This window comes from Suricata suricatta, chromosome 2, assembly GCF_006229205.1.
Source record: "Suricata suricatta isolate VVHF042 chromosome 2, meerkat_22Aug2017_6uvM2_HiC, whole genome shotgun sequence".
NCBI classification, from domain to species: domain Eukaryota; kingdom Metazoa; phylum Chordata; class Mammalia; order Carnivora; family Herpestidae; genus Suricata; species Suricata suricatta.
Window position 1 is genome coordinate 150,114,355 of NC_043701.1, and position 15,470 is coordinate 150,129,824.

The 15,470-nt window shown below is 36.3% G+C and overlaps 1 protein-coding gene across 12 annotated transcripts in view; it reads right to left on the reverse strand.

Moving 5' to 3' along the window:
* CSGALNACT2 (chondroitin sulfate N-acetylgalactosaminyltransferase 2) overlaps positions 1-15,470 on the reverse strand; it is a 56,907-nt gene that overhangs the window by 26,014 nt on the left and 15,423 nt on the right. For 4 of the 12 annotated variants that reach the window (XR_003905636.1, XM_029932177.1, XM_029932178.1 and 1 more), the window contains exons 2-6: positions 12,079-13,013; positions 9,562-9,778; positions 8,140-8,241; positions 4,724-4,902; positions 2,733-2,827 (exon numbers count right to left, since the gene is read on the reverse strand). Coding sequence is in view for 10 of the 12 variants with exons in the window: in XM_029932177.1 (XP_029788037.1) it covers positions 2,733-2,827; positions 4,724-4,902; positions 8,140-8,241; positions 9,562-9,778; positions 12,079-12,739 (1,254 nt within the window). In the remaining 2 variants the exon portion in view is untranslated. Of the gene's footprint in view, positions 1-2,732; positions 2,828-4,723; positions 4,903-6,346; positions 6,506-6,553; positions 7,249-8,139; positions 8,242-9,561; positions 9,779-11,334; positions 11,480-12,078; positions 13,014-15,470 lie in introns of those variants that run through there. The other 8 variants (XM_029932179.1, XM_029932181.1, XM_029932182.1 and 5 more) reach the window with 6 other exon arrangements.

Sequence of the window (15,470 nt, forward strand, 5' to 3'; positions counted from 1 at the left end):
ATTGTCTTCTAGCACCTATATTATCAAAATGAAGGTGAATGCCAACCTGGTTCTTACTCCTTTGTAGACAAGCTGGGGTTTGCTATTTTTGGTGCCTCAAAAAGCTATTAGGATTGTCCCTTCACTGTTGTTCGCAAAGGCGAGAAGACTGGTCTTTCCTTGGCTCTTGGATGTTTTCATCTATTTCCTCCCCTATTTTCTCCCTTCTGGAACTCCTTTTCAATCTACATTCCTCATGTCACAATTTTCCTCTCACATCATCTCTCTTGGTCTTTGTGTGCCCAGATGGCTTGTATTCTAGTTTGCAAATCTGTTTCAACTGTGACCATTCCACTATTCAGTCCATTTAATGAGTTTCAGATTTTCATAATTTCCAAGTTCGGACCTTTTTAGTACCAAGTCTGGTTTTATGAATTTAAAGATTTCTCTCCCTAAAAACATATTTATCTTAAAGTTGTTTTCATTCTGTATTCATGTTCTCATGTGTTATCTTTTCTGTTGGTTTGGCTACTCTGGGTTAACTGCTGATTTTTGTTTTAAAAATCATTGTTCAAAAACCCTTGGCTGTTAGCTATGAGGAGAGGGGCGTATCTCCAGTAACATGGAAGAGGGACAAAGGTACCAAAAGTAGCTCATCTTCAGAGCCTGGGGCTCCCTATCCACCTTGCAACTCAATACTCCCCAAACCCTGCTCTGCCTCTCCTGCTCCAGAACTACCTACACTGCTACAGGCTGCAGTCCAATGCCTATGAGGCCTGTTGCTTAGGGGCACACAGCCAGAGAGGCATACATACTTTACCACTCTCTGCCTTCTGTGAGCTCAGAGGATGCAGAGCAGCCCCATCTTATGCTCTCCTGAACGTGTTCCAGATTCTTCTCTACTGACCTTATGTCAACTACTGCCATCTTACAGAAATTTCTCACAGTATGCATTTACCAGTGGCACTTCTCTCATTTTCCAGTGCTCATATACCTTTTTGTTTTTAGTAATTCACTTTTACAAAGAATTTAGGGTGTCAGATAAGGCAAATGTGGGTTCTTGGTTTTCCATTCTGATCCCACCTGTTTCTCTATTCTTCAGTAACACTGGCCTACAGATAAGGTACAGGGGTGTATGTGTATAAATGCTTTGCCAGGTGTTCCTCTGAAGAGAATGTTGGTTTCATAAAATTTACTAAGTAGATCATATGGTACTAATTTTAACTGTTCTTTGAAAGTTTGGAAAAACTTACCAGTAAAACATTATACCTATGCACCTGCAGGATAACTTTTTGGCAACTGTTTTAATTATTTAAGTGGTTCTTAGTCTTTCCAGAGCTTCCATCTCTTTTATATTTATAGTTATAAAGTTCTAACACAAACTTTGCTCACATTAATAGTTTATAAATGCTCAAATCTAGAACTTTTTAAAATTACCATACAAAATTGATTTCTCTTAATGTTTTTTTATTCTAATTTCCAATGTTGTGTTTTCCTTTTTATCCCAAATCTGTACACTTTGATTAAAAAATTTTTTTTGCACATAAAGAATAAGGTCCTATATATTAATGGAACTATTATTTTTGGTCCATTAATTTCTGCCTTTATTTTTCTTTCCTCAGAGTTATTTTTCATTTTTTTAACATCTTAAACTGACTTCTTAGTTTGTTTCCATTTTTATTTAATAATAAAAAAGTAGGCTAAGTGCAATATAGTATCCTGGTCTGGAACCTAGAATAGAAAAAGGACATTAGTAGAAAAAGCGATGAAATCCTATAGTGTAGTTAGCAGTAACTTACCAATGTTAATTTCTAATTTTGACAATCAGTTGCATAAGATATTAATCTTAGGGGAAACTGGGTGAAGTATAGGAAAGCTCTATATTCTCTTTCAAACTTTTCTGTAAATCTAAATTATTCTAACATAGAAGTTTATTTAAAAATATATATATATAACTCTATCAAGAAACAGAAGTTCTAATATGTGGCATTCACACACCATGACTTTCTAAGTAATTTCCCACAAATTATTATTCCTTCTTATTTAGTAGTTTTAATTTCTAGTTAGTAAGTTTTTTAATTAAAAAAATTTTTAATGTTTATTTTTGAGAGGGAAGGGGCAGAGAAAGAAAGGGAGACACAGAATCTGAAGCAGGTTCCAGGCTCTGAGCTGTCAACACAGCTGAAGTTGGATGCTTAACAGACTGAGCCATCCAGGTGCCACTAGTCAATGTTTTTAAAATCAAAATTTTATTTTGCTTTTATTAAATTTTTAAAATGTTTATCTGTTTTTGAGAGAGAGAGAGCAAGCAAGCATAAGTTGGGGAGGGGCAAAGAAAGCAGGCTCCAGGCTCTGAGCTGTCAGCACAGAGCCTGATACAGGGCTTGAACCCACAAACCATGAGATCATGACCTAAGCTGAAGTCAGATGCTTAACTGACCGAGCCACCCAGGCACCCCTAAAATTTATTTTTAGTATTAGTGAAAATATGTCAGCAGAAATAATTAAAATTTTCATATTCTAGGACATTGTTTTCTCTGTGCCCTAAAATTTTCTTTCCTCTCTCTACAATGGTACTTAATTCTAAAACAATAAATGTGAAACCATCTTATGGGAGGGGCAGTGTAAAAGAGATGATGAAAATATGTTTATAATAACTACAGTTTTTTATTGAAACTTTCTTTTCTACTTGCAAGACAAATATAAAGGACTCTAGCAAGGATCTTTGGGCCTTTCCTGACAGTGAGTCTTACCAGCTGCTGCTCCACAGGTGGTGGCACATCCTGACTGGCATAAACAATGGCAGGGTTGTAAAGACTGAACACCACAGGGTAAAACACCTTCTTACCTATAAATTAAAATATAAGATTACATCACACAAAGAAGTCATAAAATGAAAGACTGATCAGTACAGCATTTATCAATATTTTACTAAAGTCCTTCTTCTGCCAGATGATTTTATCAATATTGTATTTTATCAATAGGCCAGGTTATGAAATTATAAGCTAAAATACACTAAAAAATAGACTAAAGGGTGTTCCACTCATTTATTCTCTTTGTTGGAGAGACACACAAAGTGTTCTCTCAGCTGTTCATTAGGTAAGCCATTTATGACTCATCATTTCTTCTAATTAGTACGGTAGATGTAGGTTAACCTTTGATAATCACCAAGAACTTAGAAACTTCTTTTAAAGCCATCCTTCAAAACAAATCACAGAAACAGTAAATTCAAAGAATACTATACAATAAACAGGTATGTACAGAACAATCAAAATATAGAACTATAAATGGATTTGAATAAGATTTGCAAACGCTGGGAAGAGTTAAAATTACCTGATCTAATAGCCGATGCAGAAGCCTTGTCATTAGTATTCAAATTGACAGCACTAAAGGGACCTGTAAAGACTAGCCCATCTTTCCCCCAATAAAGACTGGCCTCAGTCAGATGTGATAATATAGTGCTCAGTAACTATCAAGTACCTGTGGCAATGTGGTAGCCTTTTTATTACAAGATCCCTACTAGAGAAGCTCATCTCACTTTTGTTAAAACTCACTTAGGAATGAGGAGCTCAATGCTCAGAGGCAAATCTACATCTAGACATAAAAATATTTCTTTTACATTGAGCAAATATGTTTCCTTCTACTTCTACATTGTGAACTTCATGCTGACTGGTATAACAAAAGTAAACCTAACCCTCATTTATTCACTAGGTTCTCAAAGAGTCCCTGACAATTGTCCTTCATGAAAATAAGAAAGTAATAATTTTCATGATATGAACAGTTCTACATAAAAACATTTACTATGAGATTTTTTAGTACAGAAAACTTCCTTTGCACGTGTAAAATAAGATTTGGGGGTGCTCAGGGGCACCTGGGTGGCTCACTCAGTTAAGTGTCCGACTTCGGATCAGGTCATTATTTCATAGTCCATGGGTTCAAGCCCCATGTCAGGCTCTGTGTTGACAGTTCAGAGCCTGGAGCCTGCTTCTGCTTCAAATTCTGCCTCTCCCTTTCTCTCTGCCCCTCCCCTACTAGCACTCTGTCTCTCAAAAATAAGTACGCCTAAAATTTTTTTAAAAAAAGATTTGGGGGTGTCTGGGTGGCTCAGTTGTTTGAGTGTCTGACTTGATTTTGGCTCAGATCATCAGGGTCATGGATTGAGCCCTGTGTTGGGTTCCATGTGAAGCCTGCTTAAGATTTATTCTCTCTCTCCTCTGCCTCTCTCGCTTGCTTGCATCCTCAATTTCTCTCTCTCTCTCTAAAAATGATTTGATTTATAAAAATGTAATTTGCTCATACCTTTTCAAAAAATATCTACAACACAGGCAAAGTAGAGCAAGTCACCCCCACATACATAGCATGGACATCAGGCACCATCTGCTAGACCTGCATGTGTCTTTGTGCTGGCACCACCTGCCTGAGGTAAAGTGCTACTGACTCTCACAAATCTCCACACTGTCCGCTTGGCTCTTTTTCTGATAAGTGATGTTTCCTGCTTGTCAATTTTAAGGACTTTGCTTTGCTTTTGCTTATCTAGATTCAAATGTTGGCAATGGAATTTGGCCACAAGAGAACAGGAGTATGAACTTCAGAGGGGCAAATTTTCATTTTTCTACTTAACATTCAAGTTAAAGTATGCCTCATATAACTTCAAGAAAACATAATTAACTTGATTCAAAATATGGGACATGCTGACACTGTTCTAAATTTCTACACTCAGTTCATCTACCAGCATTTTACGCACCTGGCTCAGCATTTAACCGGCAGCTGTTAAGGAATTCGGCTGAGAAATATATATCAACATCACAGAAAAACATCAAGACCTCTCCCTTGTCCCAAGCTCGGGCACCCACATTTAGTCCTTGTCCACGATTAAATTCTTCATTCAATGAGATCAAAGTATAATTGTGAAAATTAGACTCACTAGGAGGAAAACATATACAACAAAGGATAAGTCCCACTTAAAGCTTAACAACTCTCTTGTTTCAACACAACTTACACAATATGTTTTACACTCTAGATATTTTAAATTTTGGTTCAACATTCATACAGGGAAAGGAAATCTTCAGCTTCACATGTATGATCATCATCAGGGACAGATATTCACTAAATGCCCATATTTGAGGCAACATGCTGGTGATGTGAGCTTAAAAAGTGTTGAGGGGCCACTGACCTTCAGGATCTTAAAAAATTATTGGGCAGATAAGAAATATACACAGGGGAAAATGGCCATTATTATTTGTAATAAATAATGCATTCCATATGAATGGTACATGAAAAGAATACTCTTGGTCTAGGGTTTTTCAGATCTTTGCTCACATGTCCCCTAATCAGAGGGGTTCCCCTCACACCATATGTGAAGTTGCCCCGACCTCCCTCTCTTTAATATTTATCCCCCTGCCTGGCTTTGCTTTCCTCACTATCACCAGACATGTTTATTTGAGTGTCTTCCCACACTTGAATATAAACTCCATGAGAGCAGGGACTTTGTTTTGTTTGTTACTAAAGATACAGTGCACCTCCTCAGAGAGTAGGAGTTCAATAAATATTTGCTGAATGAATGAACAGCAGTTCTGAGAAAAAAGATTGCTTTTGTCTGAGCGTAGAGAAGATGTTAGAAGCAGAATTTAACTTATGCCTTGATTAAAATTGAATTCAGCAGTGAGTTTAGAGGTTATTCCAATTAATTATTCTCAAAGGCAAAGAGATAAGAGAGTAGAAAACATTTTAGAGAATAGGAATCAGACAAGTCAAAATGGGAACAGTGAGAGAAGACCAGAAAAGGGTCGGACTAAGGAGAGACTTCTGTGAGAAGTTAAAGGACTTGGTCAGTGTCCTTGAGGCAAGGACGAGTTTTTCTTCCAGGGCCGTGGTTCTCACAGTGAAGTCCCCAAACCACAGCATTAGCCTCTCTGGGAAGTATTAGAAACTCCCTGGGTGGGTCTGGGCCCCCCCCCAGACCTCTGAATCAGATACTAGGGATGACAATGAGCATCTGTGTCTCTCTTGAGACAGGCATTCCAGGTGACTCTGGTGTTAAAGTTGGAGAACTGCTGTGCTAGGATACAGCCGAGTCAAAGAAGGGTCATTTTAGGAAGATAACTCTTAGAACAGTATAGAATGGGGAATGGAGAGATGGAAGGAAAGGCTCAAATAGTGTATGGAGTGGACTCCATGTGCTCTGAATGCCCACACTGCCCTTCTCATGGGACACAAATCTCTCCTTTCTTCTGGAAAAACTGCTGATTCCCACCTCACACTCCTAGCACCCAGTGGAGGAACTAATCACAGACCACCCCAACCACAGTAACTTCCTAGGGGCGGGAACCAGACTCAAGCTGAGCCAATCACAATACCCCCACCCCACCTGGCCATAGTGAGCGGCTCAAGAGTGGGCAAAACTCCTTCCCTGGGCTTTTCTCAACTGGATCTGGGAGAAAGCTCTTTCCTCTCTGATGGCAAAGCTGAGAAGATGTGAGCCCAAAGCCGCCAACAGCCATATACCTCACATGTGGAAGAAGCCAATCTGCAATAGGAGAACGAAATCAACATGCAGAGAAAAACAGACAAGAAGATAACAAGAGAATTTTCATGGTATTCAAGTCTCTGGTTCCAGTTCTTAAGATATGAAAGCTGTTTTGGTTTTCTTCCCCAAATTTGGCAATAATCCCCTCAGTTTGGGAGCTATCCAAGATTTTTTCCATAACATTCCCAGTTTCCTTAAGTATTCCTTAAGATAGGTTTCCAACATGTGCCATAGAGGAGTCTTGATTAACGCAGGGACAACTTCGGTAATACCAATGAAAGTGCTTGGCACTTAGTAGGTGACCTGAAAATGCTAAGGAGGGAAGAGCAGGAAAGAAATGAAAGGAGGGGAAACCTGGGTTAGGTGGTGGCAGCAGCAAGGAAAGAACAGAGAAGTCCAGTGTAGTAAGCAAGAACTAATTAGAGGTAAAGAAGGAGTGAAAGATGCTAGCTCTCACACATTAAGCCCAGGGGATCACAAGAATGGTCTTAGTCTGAACTGAAAGAGGGCCATCAGGAGAAAAAGCTAGTGTGAAGTAGGAGACAGTTTTTTATTCACGTGCTGTGAGAGTCCCTTTGGGGTAGGGACTCCAAGTCCTTCCTTGGTGCCGTGCTATTCCAACCACCCCAGTCAGACTCCCAAGCAGTGTACCTGGAACATAGTTGGTGGGACTCAATGAATGTTAGTTGAACAGTTCGAGAGGAATGGCCGGCCAAATCTTGACTCTTAGGATATGGCCACAACTAGCAGAAAGGTAAGGAAGCAAGTAAAAGGATACAGAATTGGCAGCAGACCAGAAAATCAACCTAATATCTTACATTATAATATATTTACATTTACAAAATATTTACATTTTAATAACATCAGATGAAAGTGTCAAGAAGGAACTACTGGTTGGTTAAGCATCAAATGTAAAAAAGTGATCAAAGAGTATGACACAGAACAGGTTGAATTTGGCAGCTAGGTCATAACTTTGGGCCCATAACTTAGAGATGGAAAGGCAGAAGAGCTGTAGAATTAGTAATGGAGCATTAAGGAATTACAAATTCATTCATTCAAACCTCTGAGTACTTACTATGTGCCAGGTACTGTTTGAGTTGCCTAATTAGAGAATTACTGTTCTATGAGGTTTAGCCACGAAAGGACAGAAACCTGCTAGTAGCTAATAAGTTAACAGAGAGTCAGGTGGTGGTGTCTTAAGGACAGAGGTGACCTAATCATCATTTGCAGGGCAAGAAGAACGAACTTGGGGAAATGAAAGAAGAAAAGGTGACAAGTGAGAGAAAAGCTCAGGAGATAATATCAAAATGAAGGGATTAGATTTAGAAAAGGGAAGAGTCTAAAAGAAGGGAATGAAAAAATAGTAAATGGAGGCAAATAAACAGAAGGTGGGTGGGCCACAGAGTGAGAGGACCCAGATCATGCTAGGCTATCTGCCAAGAAGATAGGAAAGACATATTTAGAGTTGGATGAGTGAACTGAGGGGTGAAATGAGGAACTTATTATAACCACCAATTATGAGCCCAGCCAACTTTTAAATAGCAGCTATTCAAAATTAACTCATTAAATATCTGAAATTCTCATTCTTCTAATGTTACATATCAATGACTTCAGTGTGGACACAGCTCACCAACCTTGTGACAGACTCTAGGATAGACTTGACTTTAGATAGTCCTTCTTTACCAAAATACACCACTGTGAGATGAATTCTCTTGTCCTGATGAATACACACATCCCTAACAGAATTGAAAAATAAAGTTCATTCAAAAAAATATGTAAGGCACTACTCATTCAGAAAGCAATCACATGAAGCTTTAACAAAATGAATGAGGCATTGCTCATTTAGAATGAAATTGCGTGAAGCTTAAGTAAATATAAAAGCAGCAATATTGTTGAATTATTAAAGAAGTCACGCAAACGCCTAACAACATATGCACATGAATACAACCCTTGGAGGCTCATGGAAGTTGCCATATTTCAAAATTGTTTTGAAACATTTGCTTTGGTATTGCCTTCAGAAGTAGATACAAGCTATTCAAAGAAAGAAGTCTAATCAGTTCATAAACAAATAAATATTCAAGTTGTTGGTCAAGAGTGATTTTGTCTTCAGACTGGCTAATTCCAGAAATTATACCTATCATTAAGGAATAAATAAATGTTTGCCATGACTGATATTACTTAAAGTATAATGTAGCATCTGAAAGCAGTTCCAAGAAAGGCAGTAAAACATGCTTTAGGAAATCAGATATCAAGTGAGATATTTCAAACAGGCAAAACTCATTTGGAAGCATGATTTCTATATATTCTGCTACAGAACAGCCTTAAATCACTTTTAAATCCAATGATTTCAATATGAGAATAAAGATGGAGATTATAAAGCATTAAAACTAGCATATTAAAATATTAAAAACATGGCAAAGGTTAAATTAAAACAAAATAGCAAAACTTTCCCCAACTAGCTACCCTAATAACATATTTATTAATTTTTTAACACTTGAGCATTTTGAAATATCCAAATTTAATGCAAAAAAGTTTTTAAAAATCATTAAACTCTCTGCTTTTCAAGATGGAATAACTGTCTCCCATTTTTAGTTGAATGTTTGTATTTCCAAAATTTATTTCAGTTTTGTTCTCAAGGGAATCTTCTGGGGAAACAGCATTGTCCTATATCTTGATTGGGTAGGCAATTATGAGTGTACAGATTTGTCAAAAGTCATGAAACTTATACTTAAAATATGTGGGTTTTATTTACATAATTTATACTTTAATAAAGTTATTTTTAAAAATTCAACTTGCCCTAAAATGTATTCACACACTTGTAAAGGTCACCAAATGTAGTTTCTACACTCTCAATTTGCTTCAAAGTTCAAACTCAATAACACACTATATTATACATGCTTTAAAAAAGAGAGTATCAAAAATTAAAATTCCCCAAAGCCTATAAAATTACCCTATAATTCTAAGTGATCACACTCATTGAAGATGAATTAAGTAAATCTGCATGAAATGTGATTTTTTACGAGTGCTTAGTCAAATCATGACACCCTGAGAGTTACCTGAAGTTCTGCATAAACTGTGCAAATGCTTCTGTTCTTTCAGCAAGTGGCACAATGATATTAATAATTGATCTAGTAATGTCAATCATCTCGCTCTTCACTTTCATGAGAGGTCCGAAAGGGCGGAAGAGGGTCACATGTCTATATTCCATAAGGTCTGCTTTCTTAAAAAACAGTTCATACTGTGTGCCCTTATCTCTCTCGGTGCGATAATAACCTAAAGGAAAGAGTTAGGGTCAAAGACGTCTCCATGTCAAAGTTTTACAAATTCAATGTGAATATTGATTTTACTCAAATATCAAGAGTATAAGACCAGACTGCAGGGTTTTTAATAATCTTGTGAAAATATTTACCCCATTGTACAGTTGTAAACAATTCTTTCTTTAAAAGGAGAGGTTAAAAAAGTGTTCACTGCTCTATTATTATTTAATCCATAAATATGCTCCAAGTCACAATTGCTCCTTTTTACATAACTTTTTTTTAATAGTAGAGCATATCAATACAGTAATCTTATGATAAAAATAAATTACTTCTCGAAGTATTAAATTCTAGACCTGAGAGTCAAAACTTCTATTGCTCAGTTCAGTTCAATGAAAAGACATGGAATGACTTCATGTCATTCACTGGTAGTATAAAAAGGGCAATGTGGTCCTGGTTTTGAGGAAGGGTTAGTCTAGTGAGGGAGACAGAAAAATAAGGAAGAACAATACAGTGATATATTACTCTCCCCCCCCCCCCCTTCTCTCTCTCAAGAGAGTGAAGTCAAAGAAAAATTAGTACAGGTTTAAACATGGTGATGTGAGATGTCTCCAGGAGAAAAGTTTAGAAGTCTATTGGGCAATCTGGTTTTTAAGTGTGACATTCAAGAGAGAGGTAAGACCTATAGATGTGTGAGTCAGTCAATATCTGAGAATAAAACAATGAACAAGATAGACCAATTCCACTCCCTCCTGAGATTTACAGTGTAAGAGGAACTATAAATCAGGAAATAGACAATGCCAAATTCTAAGACAAGTACTATAAGAGGGGACATGGGTAGAGGTACTAGGAGTACACAGGAAGCACTGATATCTTAGAACTTATAGATTGGAGATGACTTCTAGGTGAAGTGACATCTAAGCTAAAGTCTAGAAGAGGAATAGGACTTAATCATTAGCAATTTATATATTGGCAAGGGGAGTAGCAGAGTGGAGGAAAAGTGGGGAAAAAATATGTTCCATATAGAAAAAACTCCTGTCAGTGATAGATTCCAAAGAGTCATAAGACAAGCAGAGGTTGTAGAATATAAAATTGACATAGTGTCCTTTCCTTTTAGGCAGATGTGAAGACAATTTACATTTCACTGAGTTATTTCCTCAGCAGCTTTTAATTCTGCCATAAACTACAAATATGGTGAAAAGAAAAAAAGCTGAAATTGCAGAAAAATTATAGTTTTGAGAGAAACAACCCATCCAAAATTTCAGTAAGTGACAGCAGAAATAAGAAGTGACTCCAGTGAAAGAAATCTGAAATGCCATGGGAAAACACAATGCCCTCCAAAGGTCTCAAGGTACTACATACGGTAGTATAACAAGTACTATCCATGATTCAGGGTCAAAGAAACTGCATATGGTATACTGTTCATAGAATCAAGCAAAGAGAACTTTTAAGAAAGATTTATATCCAAAATGGTTTTAAGTTTGGGAATGGGCAGGGATCTGTAATTATTCCTGTTTCTATCAATCAGCAAATGTCTTAAATTTATGGAAGTGTTCCTCAACTTTTGAGTCATACCCTATTTTGGTATGTATAAATGCCATCCCCTTTCTGCAGTCTGTATTAAAAAAAACAGGTTATTTCTTCACTTTTCCAAATGCAAAATATGCTTTTCAAAACTATGTATGCCTCCTTGATGTTCTGGCATGTGCTCCTCTTCCCCCTAAAATACAGAATAAGCACCAATCTACTAAGTTAGGTTTCTTTCCTTTATCAAATAGTTCTCAAATCATCAACCTTAGTTCATATATTTTTAAAAATACAAAAAGGAACATCAAGACAAGAGGAATGCAAATACATACATGTACATACATAGCCCTAAGAGCCCTTTAACTTGAGTAGTACTTTTCTACACAAAATTAGAAATATTCTATTTCCCTGGTCCTTATTCTCTATTTTATTATGAACACAATATAACTTTTTTTTTTTTTAAAGCCACTTTAGGGCACCTGGCTTGCTCAGTTGGTTAAGCATTCAACCCTTGGTTTTGGCTTAGGTCATGATCTCATGGTTTGTGAGACTGAGTCCCACATCAGGCTCTGAACAGACAGAATTCCTGTTTGGGATTCTCTCTCACACTCTCCCCCCACTCTCCCTCTGTTTCTCAAAAATAAATAAATAAACTTAAAAAGCCACTTCAAATTCTTGGTGGAATGAAGTGGGTAAAAATTAATGTTTCAATACTGTAAATAATTACTTATATTACCAGCATAGAATAATAGCATTTTGTCATACTATGTATGAGCACATTTTTCACATTACCTTCTACGAAGTCATTTTCATTAAATATCATTTTCTCTCCAAGGGGACTGTCCTCATCTTCCTGTTCATCATCTTCATCGGGATTATTAATAACCTCTAAGCCAGCTTCAATAACTTCTACCAATTCATCTCTCTTGTCTTTTCTAACTGGCTTTTCCTCGGGATGGCGAGTGAGACCCATTTCCAACTGGAATACTTTCATCAAAGTAAAACTTTCAAAAGGAATGACTCCATACTCACTAGGTAGTTTGGCTCCTATGCTAACTTCAGCTTTATCAATTTGGGAATGAAGAAACTCTAAAAGATCACTGGGTGTTTGTTCTTTGTTGCCTTGATAGCCTATGCCATTAGCCCCTACATTCTTTCTCTCTTGCAATGATCTCATCTTCTCACTCATTTCTTGTAATTCTTGTTTTAGTTGGGCTATTTGGCGTTTCAGACTGGTAGCCCTGGTTTGATAATGTTCTTCTTGCTCCTGTAGGAGGGCTTGATAATACTCTTTACCATAATTTTCCCCAATAACACCAGGAAGAGGTGCATTTCCATCAGTCTGGGGGGCGCATTCCAGAAGGTATAAAAATAATACCAAACTGCAGAGTAAAACAAGACCCAACAACAGCCAGTGGGTCCGGGTCTGAAGAATCAATCCTCTTCTAGGCATTCTTATTCATGTGGACTTGCCTAATGAGGTAAGTTCTTTGGTTGTTCATACCTTTAGAAAAGGTTATCAAAAATTAAAAACAAAATCAAGATTTCCATTGAAGATACCAAAATGAATTCTGCTATAGCTTAAAAAATTTCTTCTGTCAGCAGTGAAGACTACTTGCAGAAATGAGGAATAGTGCATACTTCCTGTATTGTTACCATGACATCCAGAATAAAGAAATCTGATCTACAGAATCAGATAAAATTCCATTATATGTGTGGTGATTTTTCTGAAAGAAATAGATAGAATCAATCAGAATTTTGTTTCCTTAAACATTTCAAATTGTTGGTAGTTTCAGTAAACTTAGCTCTGTGACTACTATATGCAGAACATCATGAGAAGTAGAATATTCAGTAAATGTTGGAAGACAGTATTAAGAAAAATATCTTACATAACACTAAAATGCCGTATGTAACACTTTTAACCAGAACGTCTATACATCCATAACCTCCTGGATAAATCAAAGAAACATTAAAATTATGTTTAGCATAGTTTGTGTTACATAGACACTGTTTCTAATTATTTAAAATTTATATAATTTATAACTTTATTAACATAGTATTTAGATTAAATATGCCATTTCCCACTAGAGCATATCACCATATGGGAACTGAGTTTCCATGAATTCTTTTTGTTATATTGATAATGGCTTATAGAGAGATATATTTTCTTTCAGTTCATTCTACTTCATTAAATTTCTATGGATGAACTCAACAAATATTAAAGCCTTAAAATTAAGTGAGGGGTGGAGGGGAGGGACAATTCCAAAAAGTCACAGACATGTGGAAAACACATTAAGACATATTTTTATATCCAAAGTCCTCCCATAGAGTATTTAGGCATTAGATCACATAATTCTTTCCACTGTGTTACAAAGCAACCGATTTCCAACAAGTCTGGAAAGGTTTAGACTCTATTTAAAAAATAAGAAACAAAAAAACCCAACAAAACAAAAAAACCACAACCACGTTAATGTTTATCCACCAGGAAAGAAATGCAAAAACCATTTATAAATGTACAAAATCACATTCTCTGTTCATACCACAACCAATTGTGTGAGGACTTCTGTATTTCTCTTTAAACTAAGGATCCTTAATTTTATAAATAGAGAAGGTTAAATTTAGGAGACGGGAGGCAGGGGAGGTCCCTGCTACAGAGAGAGTTTTCATTCTAACAAAGTATTTGTCAAGAAGAATACGTAATACTCCAGCAGGCTTTTTATAGAGATGGTTTCTACCAGTGCGGCAGACTCTATGGAAGATCACACCAGGGAACATCAGTTCTAGTCACTTTCTCAGTGAGTAGGGAAAGTCTGGATGCTTCCTTTGAAAAATATTGCAATGTGTATTGTGGTTTTGTTGTTGTTGTGTGTGTGTGTGTGTGTGTGTGTGTGTGTGTGTATGTGTGGCACATATCTGTACAAAAATGTAGGACAGATCCAAACTTCTTATGGCTAGTAGACCACAAATAATGGTAACCACTCTTAGCCATTTATTACTTTTGTTAACCAAATGATAATCAAGTTATCATGAAAATTTTAATTTACGACTAGGAAGTTTTACAACAATGGCATCTGTTTTATCGATGATATATATATCTTGTTTTAAGTGATGTAGAAAAACATGGAAAAATTTTTGGTATACATAAAAGAATCTAAGGGTGCCTGGGTGGCTCAGTCAGTTGAAAATCCAACTTCAGCTCAGGCCATACATGACCTCATAGTTCATGAGTTCGAGCCCTGCGTCAGGCTCTGTGTGGACAGCTTAGAACCTGGAGCCTGCTTCAGATTCTGTGTCTCCCTCTCCCTGCCCTCCCCTGCTCATGCTCTCCCTTTGTCAAAAATAAACATTAAAATTGTTTAAAGAAATGTATTTAATTAAAAAATAAGGATGTAAAGCTAATATTAGTTCTAGGACTTTATCGTGTCTCAAAACCATAATTCTTAGTATAAGAGACGGCTTGAATGTCATTATTTAAAAGATAAAACTCAGAGGTATCTCTTTTAACTACTTATAAGTTATTACTAGCCCGCTTATAGGGAAAAGAAAGACTAAAATTGAAAATGTAGAGCCATAATCTTGTATAAGATATTAATAAAGGTATACATATTTAACACATTCTAGGTAGTTTTGCTATAAGCATCTTTGCCACAAGTATTGTTGCTGTGTAACTAATAAGGCCATACATAAGGCAATTTTGCTGTAAAAGATTAGAGCAAACAACAGTATAAAAGATTTTCACAATATAATACAAAGCTCTGTTACAAAAATGTATCCTAGTATTTGGAAACTGATGCTTTCTTTAATGAAAGAAAAAATTTTTGTGAAAAAAGAAAGTGCAATACTGAACAGGACATGAATCAACAAGCAAAAAAAAAGTATAATACTATGAACAAAAGACTCTGAAGACAAGTGCTTAGGTACAATTCACAAAATAAAATCAGTTATTTGCTCAATATTGCCATGAATCTACACACATTTTTATGTTCAAATACTGTGCATTTTACAATAGTCTTTGAAATTTTGTTTTTCATTTTTCATTACTTAGTTTTAAATAAATGCCCCTCTTTTATTTTCATAATTTTATCTTTTATGGTAAAGTTGCATTATGGCCAATTAGCTATACAGCAAAAATGCTTGTGGCAAAGATGCTGCAAAAACATCAGACATGATTTAACTAAATATAG